The sequence below is a fragment of the Penicillium crustosum genome, assembly GCF_028827405.1.
Source record: "Penicillium crustosum strain IBT 35664 chromosome Unknown utg000001l_segment0_segment0, whole genome shotgun sequence".
Classification (NCBI taxonomy): domain Eukaryota; kingdom Fungi; phylum Ascomycota; class Eurotiomycetes; order Eurotiales; family Aspergillaceae; genus Penicillium; species Penicillium crustosum.
In genome coordinates, this window is record NW_026623122.1 from 7,608,385 (window position 1) to 7,623,268 (window position 14,884).

The following is a 14,884-nucleotide window of genomic DNA, read 5'->3' on the forward strand; positions in this document are numbered from 1 at the left end:
CAGCTGGTGGTATGTTGGCGTTTGAAGCCAAAAGTGAGGGTATTCGATGCGAGAAGTTTAGAGTTTTAAGGAGTTGTGCGGAATGTATGTATGAAGAAGAGCGAGTACCCCTGGGAAATTGGCCCTCTTTTTTTTTTATTACAACAGAACTACTTGAGTACTTGCCGCGTGATGAGAATTTAGACAGATGAGGCATGGGAGAGGTACTTTGCAATTTCAACATCTCAAACGCGGTTTTAAAGGTGAAAGAGGACAGTTGAAAGTACTCCGTAGGCCCGAAGTATTCATAAACCCAGCAATAAAGTGTGGAAAGGGGGGAAAGTATATCTGAAATGTCAACTGTTTCTGGATTTTCCCAAGAATGTAGGGCTGTATTTTGGAGTGGCAACTTGCCACTGGCAAGTTTTCCTTGTTTCTAGATAATATCATGGAACGTCTAGGATACTCCTGTCCTGAGGGTAAGCACATATAAACGATGCCCCCCCTTGCTCGACATCCATGGACGGATCCTCGTTTGACACAACCGGTTAGCGACGTCATACATACTATTGCCTGTCGATTCTCATTACCTGACCCTGATTTCTGTTGAGCTTTCTGATCTACCGAGCTAGCCCTGCTCGTCAAGAATCAACAGCATGGCCTCTTCAACACCATTAGCAAAACGATCCCTCTCTGGGCAAGAACCTCCGGGGGATGAACTGTTAAGCTCGCCCGCAAAAAAGCGCCGGGTCAGTGTCGCTGAGAAAATGGCGACTGAGACAGCTGTCGTGCCCGAAGGCTCCAGAGACCTCACACTCCAAACTGTTTCCCAAACAGAGGCGTTAGTCGAACGCGCCTTTAGCTTAAGAAGTACATTCGAGGATGATAATTTGCCAATAGAATGCGATTGTCCACCGTTGCGCGGCCGATCCGACTATCGCGCCTGGAGCCACCGAATGAGGCTTGTTCTGAGCCACAATCTGCTATTGGATTTGGTCGAGGGCAAAATCGGTCAACTACCTCCATCCCACTACTTGGAACCCAAATTAGACAGCCTGAACGAGGCGGCGGCGAAGATCATTAGTACAAATCTATCTGCCACTACTAGGCTGATTGTTCGCAACATTCGAAACCCACAGAAGATGTGGGAGAAGCTGGAAAAACACTGCAAACCTTCTGATTGGAGTGTGGTGCGATCTGGCTGGCTTGAGTTGCAGAATATCAAATACAGCCAATGTTATGACATCTGGGAGTATGTGTATAAGGTGGATGATGCATGGAGATGCATCTGCCTTGATCAGGAGGACATGCTTGAGAAACATGAATTCGCCCGTTGTGCTAGCCTTGTGTGCTCTTTGGATACACCCAAGTGGGAAACTTGGAAGATGGGGGTTCTCTCTGGTCGCAATATCAATATGCCGAGCTGGGCAGGCCTGGTGGAGAGTTTGACATCCGCTGAGGACAATGGCATTGTGTCAGATTTGATTGGCGTTGCGATCTGATCGAAGGTGTGGTGAGGTGTTGCGCATTCCCTTCATTTTAATTTACAGCGTTACCTGGGGTCTCAGAATGTCCAGTTGCGAATCGTGGGATTTAGAGCATATATAGACTAGGAAGGTTTAAGTAATTCCTTGGGTGCTGCGAGTGTGTAATTGATTCATTCCCATGTTGGCTTGGTGGTTGATTATGCTGCTGCCAACAAATCCCTCATTTTTTATATCTCACAAATCTAAAAAGGTATCAATAAGGTCGGAGGGCTGCTCAAAGAAATCGAACATTACAATCCCCACTCGCTTGCCTTTCTGTCTTCCTAGGAAAGGTACTAGTTGCTGGTTGACCCCGCCAGCCGGCGTATAATCCGAGCCGTTTCCCAGTGCCATGATCCGAGGCCAATCGGGAGGATTGTTTTCTATGTTGTTACTAGATGCCCAGGTCCAGAAGAGACTGTCCGGGTGTTGGCTAGTGGCTTTGCGGATGTGTTCCACTGTGGCGTTGTATTTCCACCTGATGTTCTCAATCGCACTGGACCCTGTCGGTGTGAGCGGCTGATAGTAGTCTTCTATGTAGGCACTCAAGCTCTTGGCTGTGTTGTATTCCAGGGTGATGTCTGGGCCGTTATCGGTCCAGAGACTCGGCGAGAAGTGTATCCCAGGAAGTGCGGCTGTGTAAGAATCCGGAAGCTTGTCCAGATCAAATCGACGCATGAGAGTAATCTTGCCACGCGAGTCACCCAGGGTGCCTAGTTCATCTTTTGTTTGCATGAAATAATGGCGCGCGACGGGGGAGGTGAGGATATTGTAGAGCTGTAGCTGTACGGCCGCATTGTTGGAGGCGTACAGAGCTGTCGAGCCTTGGTACTGGAATGAAAGGAAAATGGTCTCCGAGGGATGATCATCCAACCACTGATAAAAGCCAAACAGCACATCGTCGACCGTGGCTGTCTGCGAGAGCAGGGCCTGAGAATGGTAGAAGATGAGGGTGGAGTTTGTCGGATCGAAAGCATACCGCAGATCAAATGCCCGGATTCCCATGTCGAGCATATCGACAAAAGGTGAATCTTGGCACCTCAATGCTTCTGGCTCCGGAACAATAACCTGGTTGAGATCCGTTAGGCCCCGCATGGCATCTTGCGTCGCCTGGGTGTAATTCCATGTGGCGCTGTCATGGGTACCGGGGATGTTCATATGAACAAGCAAAGTTTCGTCGGGATAGGTTTTCATCCACTCCGCTTTTCCCCCAGTGCTTTTTTTGTATGATCCAAATATTGGAGTGGCATTGTCAAGTACTTTCTGAAGTGCGAAATCCGCTAAGGCGGCAGACGCCAGGGGAAGCGCCATGGCCATAACAACTGAAGTCTTCCACATCATCGTGAAAATACTCAAATTCTAGGCAACAGATAATCAAATATTCAGATCAAACATGGGGACTTTTTTGAATATATACAAGGTAGCGTTATATATAGTGCTTGCTGAAAGGAGCCCAGCCAATATTCTGCAGGGGGTATCGATGCCAAGACCCGAGACGCAGTTACCGGAAACATCGGGGGAAACACATTGTCGATCGCTTCAGCTAATCCACATTCGATATTCGGAATAGTCGTTTAGCCCAAAGTCGGCTATACTATGTAGAGCCACATGGCTGATGGCACTCCCCAGGTTGGCTTGACGACGCCACGTGCACCGATTGCCAGGTCGCGACTGGTGCGACTGCGGTGGAGCTTCATTTTGTTTATCGTCTTGGGTTTGCTGGCAATCTGTTCGGAAATTTACATATTCGAAGGGCTCCGACAGACTTGGTTTCTCTCACTCAACCCTATCTCCGTCATGCGCAGCCTTGTCTTGCTCTCCGCGGCGGCCTCGGTGCTGGGTCAAACCCCGGGGGACACCTTCTATCCCCCAACGCTGAATGATACATCATACATCAGCAACAGCTCTATTGGTACATATGGTGGTATCTATAAAGCCCCAACAAATGGCCCGACTGGGGGAAGCCCCTACGGTACCTATGACTACTGTTCTATGCCGCATCCTCGTTCGGAGGAATACGAGCTCCCCGAAGCTCTAACCAACCGCTCAACCAAGGGAAAACTTGTATACCTGGAGTATCTACAGCGTCACCAGCGGAGAACCCCGTACAATATTCTCCCAGGTGGGGAGGTGAGCAACTCTCAGATCCCGAGGTCGGCTCTCGGCTCAAACTAACCCGTTTCCCTAGAACCAAGCGTATCACTGCGATGATGTGCGTCCGTATCTCTACGCAGGCCCCAACAGCGCAAGCGGTATCCAGCCCATGCCGATGTATGCACAGACATACCAGGACCCCACCAACCCCTTCACACCCAGTGTGAACGGCACCTGTCAGTACCCACAAATCACCATCGGAGGCGTCCAGGACGGATATCAACATGGCAAGGACCTGTGGGGCGTTTACGGTAAGAAGCTTGGGTTGATTCCCGAGAAGCCAAACCACCGCGTCTGGTTCCGCTCCAGCGAGTCCCCTCTCACCCAGGCCTCGGCTGGCGCTGTCCTGCGCGGCCTGTGGCCTGACTACCAGGGAGCTCTACCCCTGCACCAGATGGTTTCGTCTTTCGACACTGTCAACGAGGGATACTCTTGCTCTGCTGTCAGCTCTACTCTGTCGAGTCTGCAATCTACCACACAGTGGAAAGAGCATCTAGCTGTCACCGAGGAGTTGCGCTCGAAGCTGGGCGCTATGTTGGGTGCGACAGAGAGCTCGTGGCAGGGTACATTTGACCACTTTTCGGATAACTTCCAGGGCCGCCTTTGCAACGGCTATGACCTGCCCTGTAGTCTGTCAAATTCCTCGGCCTGTGTCACGATGCAGATGGCCGAGGAGGTCTTCCGTGCTGGCGATTGGGAGTGGAACTACTACTGGCGGACAAACCCGGATGTAATCAAGTACATCCAGGTTGTCGAAGGCCTGTTCATTGGCGAGATAATTTCTCGTCTTCAAGCTGTCCTGGACGGGAAGTCTTCCCTTGATTACAGCCACGTCTTTGTTCATGATGGGGATATCGGTCCTATCCTAGGTGCTTTGGGGATCGAGACACTTCGCTGGCCCGCTATGGCATCTAACATTGCATTCGAAGTTTGGTATGTCAAACTATCTTCTGACACGCTAAGATTTGCTAACGAATTTTCAGGGAGACGAAAGATAAGAAGGATGGGAACACCTTCTACGCCCGGGTCTTGTATAGTGGCCATCCCATAAGAAGTATCCACGGTCTTCTTGACTGGGTCCCTCTCTCGAGGCTGATTGATATCATGAGGCCCTACGTCCCCGAGGATATTACCTCTCTCTGTGGATAGAAACAGGTCAGAGATAGGCAAACTATGGTCTCGTTCAATCTTTCTAAGATAATCGTTTCAAAGTGATCCATTTATACAATCAATTCCTATACTAGCCAATCAGCACGCCCCCTTAATCCCAAATCATAGAAGAAATAGTACCTAGCCATTTCTTCTAGTCATGTTTAGAAAAGTACAATTATTCAAGGGACGAGAAATTCTTCAAGTATTATGTATTAATATTCTCATTATTCATCACAATTTGTACGTTCGTCGTCAAATATGACGCCGCGTTTTGTCTAACAGTGTTGCTCAGCATATCCTATGCCAGCATCAACAAATATCCTGTAACAACTTGTCGTTAAAAAATCGGAAGTAGACAACCAAAAGATACACTCATTCCACCTCTTCCGAGATCGCAAATTTGCTCAAAGCACGAAGCCTGCTACCAAAGAAGTAAAGCAACCAGATACCAATGATACCAATGACACTCAGTCCACCAAGAAGGCTGACACCTCGAGCAACACCCAAGTTCCCAAACAGCGGGTGTGCAAACAGCACACTTCCACATGCAAGTGCGCTGCGGAAGAAATCATTCGCAGCGAACAGACTAGCCGCGTATTTGGGGTAGGTAAGGGGAATGTAAATGAAGATGCACTGCATGACGATGAAAACCGTAGCGCCATAGATGGTGATACCAATGGTAGGCACAATCCAATGAATAGACGCACGAGCCGTCCAGGCAAAGACGAAAAGGCCAATCGTAGGACCAAAAGATGCAGGCAGGGCAGGGATAAGGAAGGCTTCATTTACGGGGAGGCCGAAGCGACGGATGCGACGATTCGTCCTGAAGTGGATATAGCTGGCGTAGACGGCAATTCCGATAATGCATGAAACCATGATACACAGGAAGACCAGACCAATCTGACCGAGGTTCATGTTGTAGTCAACTGGGTAGACCAAAGGGAAGACCTCAAAGAAGGAGTAGTAGATGCCGTAGATGATGGCCGTGTAGATCTGGACGAAGAGGACGGCGGGATCTTTGATGGTGATTTCCATGGGCTTGATCAGAGCGTCGACAGCAATGTCTGAGACACGCATGTTGCGCTGGTCAATCTCGGATTGTGACATGAAGCGGTTGGTATTGTGGATTTTACGTAGACGGTCAGCGCGTCGGAGCAGGATTGTTGCGCTGCTGGTTTCCGGGAGGAACATGAACATCAGGATGAAAACAGGGGCGGAGGCCCAGATTGATTCGTAGAGGGACCAGCGCCAGCCTTTGACGGGGACGGCGAAGCCACTGAGGAGAGGACCGAGAGCGGCTGCGAAAGCGAGTTAGTATATAGACAGATATTGGGTATATATGGAGTGGGGGAAAAACTTACGTCCACAGTAGGCTGCAGAAACCCACGCCATCATGGCATAAGGCAAGGCCATGAGGCTATACAAGTCTCCAATGGAAGCACCTCCAGATGCAAGACAGGGCGAGCCAAAGAACCCTTGCAGGAAGCGGAGCACCATCAGGCCAGCGAAATTGTGAACCAAGGCTGTTGGGATGGAGATGATCACGAAGAGGAACATTGTGACGATGTAGACTGGATTGCGTCCAATCACGGGGATTTCACTCAGTGGAGAGAAAACCAAGGGTCCGATACCATATCCTAAAACATAAAGTGACAACCCCAAAGTAGCGACCAAGGTGCTCACGCCGAATTCCTTCATGACACCCTCTGTTGAGGAGGTGTAGATTGCAGAGGTGGTATACACCACAAAGGTATATAGGCAGATCACGGTAGTGACGAGAGCACGCTTTCGATTGGACCAGTTGTGTGGATTCTCCGAATCGTCGGTATAGTACCAATCGACAAGGATGGAACCGTCTTTTGTTTTCCTGGGGGCGATGGGGATGGACTTGACTTTTTCGATTTCATGCTGTTCGTCGGCCTCGAGGCGAGCCTCGGTGAATGGCATGGATGTTTGGGTAGAAGCCCTACTTAAGGGCTCACTGTGTTCATGGCTTCGGTTGGAGTCTTGCTGGACGACTTCCTTTTCGTTGCTTTGATCGGTAGAGTTCAACAATTGGAGCCATGTGTCGGGAAGCTTGAAGTCGGGCTTTTCTTCGGGATATTGGAAGTATTTATTGTTTGTCAAAAGACGAACAAGCTGCCCGAATGGGGCATCTCGAATGGCAGATTCCATTTGATAAGAACAAGTAAGACACCCTTAGGTGTGGTAGTTGGACGTTAAAATCGGATGATATACTATTGAATCAAATTTGTATTGAGAGGTGCAATGGGCAGACTATATACTTCTCAAGCAATACCCAATAACTACATATGTATTTTTCGAAACATTTTAGTAATGACTGGAATACGAGTATTAGGAATCAAAATGAGGAATCAGCCTTGAAAAATGTCTGATAGTTTGATTCCAAAGCAAATGGATTTAATGATCGATAATCAGATATTATGCTGATCCATGGTGGGCTCAGAGCTCGCACCAATCAAAAAAGACCAAAGGACGCCATCCCAAGATCCAGATCTCGTATATATCTGAATTCACCCGATCCCGACCCCTAAAATTTCAAAATTAACGGAATTAACAGGATTAGTAAGGTAACAAGGTTTGATATTGAAGACAAATCAACTTCCAAAGGTTATTGTCTCTGACTCATCGCGTCATTTACAACCATGGAACCTTGGAAGGTTATGTCCGAAGATTAGCTTAACTCCTTTATATCTCCTTTATCCTACATAGCTCCGTCTTGGACGTTTTGGCACCTTTCAATACCTCCATGACGCGTAGTCGCATAGTCGAGTTAATACGTGCGTGAACCAAAAGCAAAATGTAAGCTTCAAAAATAAAAGACATTTTGTGGATAATTGCTATATATATATATAAAAAAAAAAGTTATCCCTTGCCATAGCTCCCAAACGCCAGGGCTTAGATAGGTACATATGCACGCCAAACCTCCTGCCAACACCGACTTGCTGACAAAGAAAGTTATAGTGGTAAGAAATGGAGATAAGATATACACCCCAAACTGGAAAAAAAATAATAACATGAATCATTGCACATGAGGCATAATAGGCTCTCGCCGACTGGTCCTCCCTTAGTATGGGATGAAATCGAACTGCATGCGTTCTATGGACGAGATGTTAGCACGAACAAAGGAACGACTAAGAAAATTTCTTACCGAGGAAATGGCTCCAGTCTTCTTCCTCGCTGAGTTTGTTAGACCAATACTGCTCGAGGAATTTCAATGACTGAAGAACGTTCGGCACTCGAATAGTGTCATGCAAGGACGATAGCAGTTGCCTAACTGTATCTCGATCCTGACCACGCGCCTCGCAGCCTGCAATAAAGATTGGTGTCGTTAACATCACCCAAGGCGAGAGACCCGACGATGGCCCAATCTGCGCGGTACACTCCAGGATACGCTGGACCGACTGCTGCACTTCTGGCGATGTAGTTGGTGTTTTTCGAAGTCGTCGATGAATCTGGATAAGCGCACTGTGCTGGAATGCCTCATTGCATAGTAGGAGCTGCTGCGCGCTCTCTGCAGACAAGCCTTCTGCAGCCCTAGGGTAAAATGAGGGCTGCGAGTTTGAGTCACGGTTCATGAGCTGTCGAATTGCGAATTCCAAGGACGCAGCATCATCCTCAACACTGCTGTCAATCTCTCCTGCAACAAATCCCTGGGTACCCTTCTCAATTTCATGACTTCGCCAGGCGGCAGCGCCGATCTGCCTAAAGACGGCCGCAAGGTCTACGCTGAAACCCCAATAATCATCTAAGTAATCAGTAGACCCGCCTAACCCCATCAAATCAGACGAAGCGAAGTCCGAAATATCCCCAATGGGTGGACCATTCCCCGTCAGTGCCGTGAGCGAGACTATCGACCAGTACCAGCGATCCAAATACCGCCGGAAGCCGCTTGTAGACCGCAAGGAATCCTCACCGGCGGCGTCTGACGCCCTCATCAACGCCCTCGCCCCGTCAATGTGTGCTCTCCATGAGTTCGGGTTGATCGCCCCAGAATGAATCTCAGCTAGACAGAGCGTCCGAGCCGTCGCCACCAACGCCTCGGGGTCCTTGGATGAAGGATTCTGCAACTCTGTTCGGAAATGTTCAAGACTGAGAGCCATTAACCGGGCGATATCCGGCGCTGATTTTACGCTCTCCGACTGATTGTGTAGGGCTTGGATATGGATCGCCGATAGGGCCGTGGTAGCGTAGAGTAAGGAGGGAGTCTGAAGAGCCATTGGGATCAGCATGCGACATATGTCCTGCTGCATTCCCGAATGGCACGCTGTGATTTGAGAGGCATCATTTATAAAATGGTGTAATAGAGCCTTTTGGCTGGATGACAAAGACGAGAAGGGATCGACGGGTTGCGACAGAGTGAGATCTGATCCGGGTTTGGCGCTGGCTGACTGCACCGCCGCCTTGGTGGTGTAGATGAACTCTCCTGGTGAATATTCTGAAATGGTCAGAACTATGTAAAAAAAGCCTCTGGTATAGAGTACATACCTAGTCTCTGCATGCCTCCTGTCCCGACGCAAGCACCAAACCTGGAGCGCGAGAACGCCCGTCCACCCCACTGCAACTGCATTGCATATTGGCATTGCTCGCCTGCAGTCTGGCAGCGACCGCAGTTCGGTCTCTGCTCGTCACATTTTTGTCGGCGTGCCTTACATCTCTTGCAACCTGTGAAGGATCTCGACATGGGTGCTATGGGTTGGTGGGATGATGGTTTTCGGCGAAGAATTCCTGCGGGGGAATGGAAAGCTCCCCGGACATAACCCGCCCGGAAAATATAATTTTTAGGGAACAACCTTGGAACAATAGGGAGATCAAGTTATCACATTGGAATCTATAGAGAGCGATCAAGGGGTAACTCAATGTTCTTCTCTTGTTGCACCGTTACACATCTTGGGTTCTTTAGCGGTCGATCCCAAGATCCACCGGTTCGAGTATTGGAATATCAAAATTTAGGGGCCACGAAATTTCATAGATGAATATGATCCTAAGATTCCTCCAAAAAAAAAAGGAAGCGAGTATGGGCTATGGCAAGAAAATACACAGTACATGCTAACCAGAGTATATGTTCATCCCGGAAAGCCATCAACATATCAGAAAAGTCCTCTTCAGGGGATCAGCCCTCAAAGGTATATCGAAGCCATTCACCGACGGCGTGCAAGCTCTCCCATCGTACTGATTCATCTTGATCAACCATCAGTTCCATCACCCGCGTCTTTAAGCCTAGTCGCTCCAACTGCCCACGGCGTTCGGGAACCTCCTTCACCAAGTGCCCCACGTCGCTGCAAGCAATAGCCAGCACCTGCTTGTCGTTCTCCCAACTCTTAGACAGGATTTCGGCCAATTTCTTGGGCAAAGCTCCGTTCGACTCCTCAACAATTCGTCGAGCATTATCTTTCCAGAAGGTCGGGTTCTTGTGAGGGGGCGACCAGCGGAGGTGACCCGTCTGAACTTCGGCAGCATATTCGTCAAAGGTGGTCTGTGTCTTGGTGTACTCCTCCAACATGGAAGAGAGGGCGCTTAGATCCTCGAGCAGGTCGGGATCAGTCAGGTGACGACCAGCCAAGTTGGTCAGGAGGGCGGGGAGTCGAAGGAACACGGCAATGGGCAGCAGAGTCGTCCGGTTGCTGGAGCAAAGACTGTACAGAGTCGCAACAAGCAAACGTGTGGTCTTTTCTTTCGGTGAGAGACGCAGAAGGTGGATATAAAGTTGAATAATTTCATAGTTGCTAAGTGGGGTCAGTAGGCGCTCAGAGGGTCAAGCTATTGCTTGTCGTCACATCACTTACTCTTGGAGTTCTTCGCCAATGAGGGCGCCCTCGAATGCAAGCTGCCAAAGAACAAGTAGCACGCGATATAGAAGCTGGAGGCCAACACCACCGGCCAGACCTGGCTCAACGCTGCGAGTGCTGCTTCCCAGTGTGCTTGCGTTGCTTACGTTGTCCTTAGCCCCAGCCGCAGCCCGAAGAGTGTCGATCAATGGGGCCAGGGTCTCTTGACGTTGCGCCCAAAAGATCTCTCGGGCCCGGCTTGTTCTCAGCAGCTCTGAGAATCCTTGGACACCAATATCCTGGAGCCCACTGTCCTGGTTCTTGGTTAAGGTAGAGAGGTAGGTGTAGAGCTGCGGGAGAGCTTGGTTGTCGCGCGGGGCAGGTTTAGATGAAGAAACTAGACTGTGCGACACGAGCGCCGTGAGGAAGGTGGACGTGAGCAGAGGAATGGGGTCTTCAGCGTTTGTCGAGTGCTGCAGGAACGGTAAGAAGGGCTTGTAAGGTTCAGGGTGAGAAACAAGCGAGTTGGCCAGAGAAGGCACATCTATTAAATATTAGATCAGCATGATTCTTCGGCTTCAGCTCCTCCAGTAGCATGTACCTTGAATCAAGTCCGAGGCCAGCACCAGTATATACTGCACAATATCCGTCCTTCGAGAGGCAGAGTCCAGGACACTCTTTCCCTGTGCGCCGCCGGCCAACAGATCTGTGTATCCAGCAAGATCTCCTTCTACCGTCTGGCGGCGTTGATCCTTGCGCACCTTATCCACCGCCTTGATCTTCTTCAAGTGGTCATCGGTGATGTTGCCCGCTCGGACGGCACCCTCCCATGGAATTGGTCGAGCTCGGATGTTATTCTGGAGGGAGCTGAGGTAGGTGGGTGGCTCCAGTGACATTGTGAGTGTAATCTGGGAGGTTGGGAGCCAGAAAAAGGAGCGTCGCTGGCTGTGACTGATACAAACTGGAGGTGTGTCCAGAGAGACGGGGGAGCTTGGGGATGACGGAAGCCTGTGCCAAGACCGACGGTATCTCAACGCATAGTCTCAACTTTTGTTTTCTGTTCTCTATTTTGATTCTCGCTTCCTATTTGTCTATTGTCGTTCTTGTTTCTATAGGTCTTTTTTTGCCGATCATTGACTCGCATTCACATTCACTGTCTTATCGGCCCAGCGCCTTAATCTTTGTTCGGATTCGGATTTCCACCTAGTACGCTGAATTCGGCTTAAATCCTGACACACACACTCTCTCTCTCGTTTCACCATCGCAGCAAGTCCCTGCCATTGCCGCCTAGGCCTCGACACATCTAAAGAATTATTGTCGAATTGACTCTGAAAACATCCCCCACGACAATCGCAAGTCGACGTCCGAGCGCAGCCCCCACCGAACCCATGCGAATGCGACACGAGGCATTTGCCGCTTAGTAGCCTGTTCCCAATTTCCAATACAGTAATTCTACCACGATGGCGCAGAATTCGCAGACACAGAAGCCAAAATGGGGCGTGGGTTCTTTTTTCCAGCAAGCAGTAGCCGGCGTCGAATCTCGGCTGGATCACATCTTGATGGATGACGAGGGAAATCAGACTGGCTCTTCTGCAAAGCCCACTGAAACTCAAGGCGGAGAAGCGTCACCGACAAAGGCACCTGTTGCTTGTATGAAATCCACAACACTTATGCGAACCAATAGAACTGGCTAACATCTTTCAGCGGTTTCCCGCAGTTCATCGACCGCGCGAAGAAACGACCGGCTTCAGGAACGTCTAGCCCGAGCTATGGTGAAGCAAAATGCCTCGAATCTCTCTTCCCGGTCTCCTCAGAGCCGAATCTCATCACCGCCTGCTAGTCCAGTACCCAGCAATGGAGCTCGGTCGAGTATGGACATTGATTCTAGTGTTGCATCGGTGAATAGTGCGGTGGAAGATCCCGAGGTCTCTCAGTCCAATGACGACAGCAGCACCGCTAAATTAGCCTCACCAAGGGTAAGCTATGACTCTGGGGCATCACCGCGTGTTTCAATGGACATCAGCGTCGCAGACTCTGCGCCCAGGAGCTCTATAGATGTGGCACAACCATCAACGGCCTCGGCCAAAGCCAGTCAAGAAATGCCGGATTCGCAACGCAATGAAGTACTGAGTGAGATTGCGTCGCGCGATAGTCCGCGGGTTAGCATTGAATTGCCATCAGAGATGCCAGTGGAAGCTGAAAACGCGGATATCGCTCGCTTGCAGGCCGAGCATAAAACTGCCGAGTCTCAATGGCAAGATGAAATGCATGGTTATATTGAACGTATTGATGCATTGCAATCGAAATTGAAATACCTCGCCAAGGACGCTGCGGAATCGGCTAAAAATGCTGCGGCAAGTGCTACCCCAGGGAGTGCGCAAAAGCAGCTCCTAGAGAAAGATGAGAAGATTGCATTGCTTCTCGAAGAAGGGCAGAAGCTGTCTAAGTCGGAGATGGACCATCGCACGGTGATCAAGAAATTGCGTCAGCAACTTACCGAAAACACCAAATCTCAGACTGAATTGAAGAGAAAAACGGACAAGCTTGAGCGGGACTTGGTCAACTCGGAAGCACGAGCGAAGCGGGCAGAGGCCGCGGAGAGGAGGGCAACCGAGTCTTTGTCATCGCAAACAAAGTCGACTAAAGACTTGGAAGCTGTTACCAATGAACGCAATGCGCTCAGCCAGACTGTCCAAGAGATCAAATCGCAATTGAGTCGTGCGATTTCCCGCGCCGAAACCGCTGAGACAAAGGCGAACTCCGATGCCCTAGAGCTGGAGAAGCAACGGGCGACAGAGCTAGACGAGGAGCTATGCAACCTGAAGATCGAGCGCGACATCAGTGAAGAAAAGTCCAAGAGGGAAATTACCGAGTTGAAAGAGAAGATAGAGCAAGAGAAAGAAAGGGCTCGAATGCTCGAGGCCGAATTGAAAGGCGAACAGTCTGTCTTAGAAAGCAAGATGGAAAGTCTTCGCTCCCGCGCCGAGGAAGCTTCATCGGGGGCAACGGGAGAGACGCAAGCCAAACTTCTGCGTCAAATCGAGACATTGCAAACTCAATATGCCGCCGCTAGTGAAAACTGGCATACACTAGAAGGCTCTTTGCTCTCACGCCTGGCTAGTGCGGAGAAGGAACGCGATGATGCTGGTCGACGTGAGATTGACCTTCGCAAGAAGATTCGAGAGATGGTAAGATCTCAAACTCCATGGCTTAGTGCACCGCGGGATTAACCAACATCAATGTAGAACCACAAGTTAAAGAAGTTTGAAGAGGAACTAGACAATGCCAAAGAAGCCGAGCACGACTTGGAAAGCAGGCTTGAGGAACGCATGGAAGAGCTGCAGAAGCTGCAACAGAAACTCGAGAAAGCGGCAGAGGACCTCGCCTCGACGCAAAAAGATATGGCCGAGCAGAAGAGAACATGCGACGCAACGTGGGCGCAAAAGCTAGAGGAAGAACGGACCAAGTGGAGAGAGCAGGTGAATTCCCCGTCACAACTGCGTGGAGTATCCCCCGTTGCATCTCTACGGCGATCGAGCACCCTCGACGCCATAACCCCAGGGCTATCGGACTTCCGCCCTCCTAGCCGGCGCTCATCTACTATGGCTTTCACCTCACCGGAAATTGGCACGCCGCCTCGGCAAAACTCCTACCCTGCCTCAATCACCCAAGCTACGCTTTCTCCCCCGCACATCAACACCAATCCATCGATCCTTGCAGCACCCTCCATCAGCTTTGAGCCGGAAGAGTACTTCGAAGATTCTGCCACTCCTGCCACTCCTTCAGCATACGGCGGTACCCAAGCACCTCCATCGCGCGGTATCAACGACATCATCTCCGAGTCAACCGTCGGTGCCGGCCCTTCTGTGCAGCTGGTCGAGCGCATGAGTGCCACCGTCCGCCGGCTAGAGAGCGAGCGCGCTGGCTCCAAGGACGAACTAGCCCGCGTGACGACCCAGCGCGACGAAGCCCGGCAACAGGTTGTGGACCTTATGCGTGAGCTTGAAGAGAAGCAGCTCTCGGATTCCCGCGTGCATGAACTCGAAGCTGAACTCGAAGACCTTGACCAGCGCTACCAAACCACTCTTGAAATGCTAGGCGAAAAGAGCGAGCAGGTTGACGAACTAAACGCTGATATCGCTGATCTCAAGAAGATCTACCGCGAGCTGGTTGACAGTACCATGAAATGAGGGCGAACTGGTTAGATGTTTATCTACCATTTAGTGAGCCACCAGAGGGTCGCTTCTCGGCTTGGGTCTTTCATGCTTAGACTTATGCCACTCG

At 50.2% G+C, this 14,884-nt stretch overlaps 7 protein-coding genes across 7 annotated transcripts; 3 read left to right on the forward strand and 4 right to left on the reverse strand.

Annotated features, from left to right (window-relative positions):
• Nucleotides 1-635: 635 nt before the first annotated feature.
• On the forward strand, nucleotides 636-1,481 carry N7487_002860 (uncharacterized protein; the record flags this gene model as incomplete). The annotated part of the gene is made up of 1 exon (XM_056870607.1): nucleotides 636-1,481. One exon carries the CDS (start codon nucleotides 636-638, stop codon nucleotides 1,479-1,481), a length of 846 nt encoding a protein of 281 aa, XP_056735391.1.
• A 219-nt stretch (nucleotides 1,482-1,700) lies between these two features.
• On the reverse strand, nucleotides 1,701-2,846 carry N7487_002861 (phosphatidylinositol-specific phospholipase C; the record flags this gene model as incomplete). Its single annotated transcript, XM_056870608.1, has 1 exon — nucleotides 1,701-2,846. One exon carries the CDS (start codon nucleotides 2,844-2,846, stop codon nucleotides 1,701-1,703), a length of 1,146 nt encoding a protein of 381 aa, XP_056735392.1.
• Nucleotides 2,847-3,113: 267 nt separating this feature from the next.
• On the forward strand, nucleotides 3,114-4,808 carry N7487_002862 (histidine phosphatase family protein; the record flags this gene model as incomplete). Its single annotated transcript, XM_056870609.1, has 3 exons — nucleotides 3,114-3,635; nucleotides 3,694-4,592; nucleotides 4,643-4,808. 3 exons carry the CDS (start codon nucleotides 3,114-3,116, stop codon nucleotides 4,806-4,808), a joined length of 1,587 nt encoding a protein of 528 aa, XP_056735393.1.
• Nucleotides 4,809-5,183: 375 nt separating this feature from the next.
• Nucleotides 5,184-6,986, reverse strand: N7487_002863 (MFS transporter; the record flags this gene model as incomplete). Its single annotated transcript, XM_056870610.1, has 2 exons — nucleotides 5,184-6,109; nucleotides 6,173-6,986. 2 exons carry the CDS (start codon nucleotides 6,984-6,986, stop codon nucleotides 5,184-5,186), a joined length of 1,740 nt encoding a protein of 579 aa, XP_056735394.1.
• Nucleotides 6,987-7,843: 857 nt separating this feature from the next.
• Nucleotides 7,844-9,525, reverse strand: N7487_002864 (Zn(II)2Cys6 transcription factor). The gene is made up of 3 exons (XM_056870611.1): nucleotides 9,321-9,525; nucleotides 7,984-9,270; nucleotides 7,844-7,931 (listed from the first exon to the last, which is right to left on the reverse strand). Exons 1-3 carry the CDS (start codon nucleotides 9,514-9,516, stop codon nucleotides 7,900-7,902), a joined length of 1,515 nt encoding a protein of 504 aa, XP_056735395.1. The 5' UTR covers nucleotides 9,517-9,525; the 3' UTR covers nucleotides 7,844-7,899.
• Nucleotides 9,526-9,945: 420 nt separating this feature from the next.
• Nucleotides 9,946-11,496, reverse strand: N7487_002865 (H(+)-transporting V1 sector ATPase subunit H; the record flags this gene model as incomplete). The annotated part of the gene is made up of 3 exons (XM_056870612.1): nucleotides 9,946-10,558; nucleotides 10,619-11,144; nucleotides 11,202-11,496. 3 exons carry the CDS (start codon nucleotides 11,494-11,496, stop codon nucleotides 9,946-9,948), a joined length of 1,434 nt encoding a protein of 477 aa, XP_056735396.1.
• A 564-nt stretch (nucleotides 11,497-12,060) lies between these two features.
• N7487_002866 (M protein repeat protein) lies at nucleotides 12,061-14,790 on the forward strand (the record flags this gene model as incomplete). Its single annotated transcript, XM_056870613.1, has 3 exons — nucleotides 12,061-12,250; nucleotides 12,305-13,788; nucleotides 13,846-14,790. 3 exons carry the CDS (start codon nucleotides 12,061-12,063, stop codon nucleotides 14,788-14,790), a joined length of 2,619 nt encoding a protein of 872 aa, XP_056735397.1.
• Between the last annotated feature and the right edge of the window lie 94 nt (nucleotides 14,791-14,884).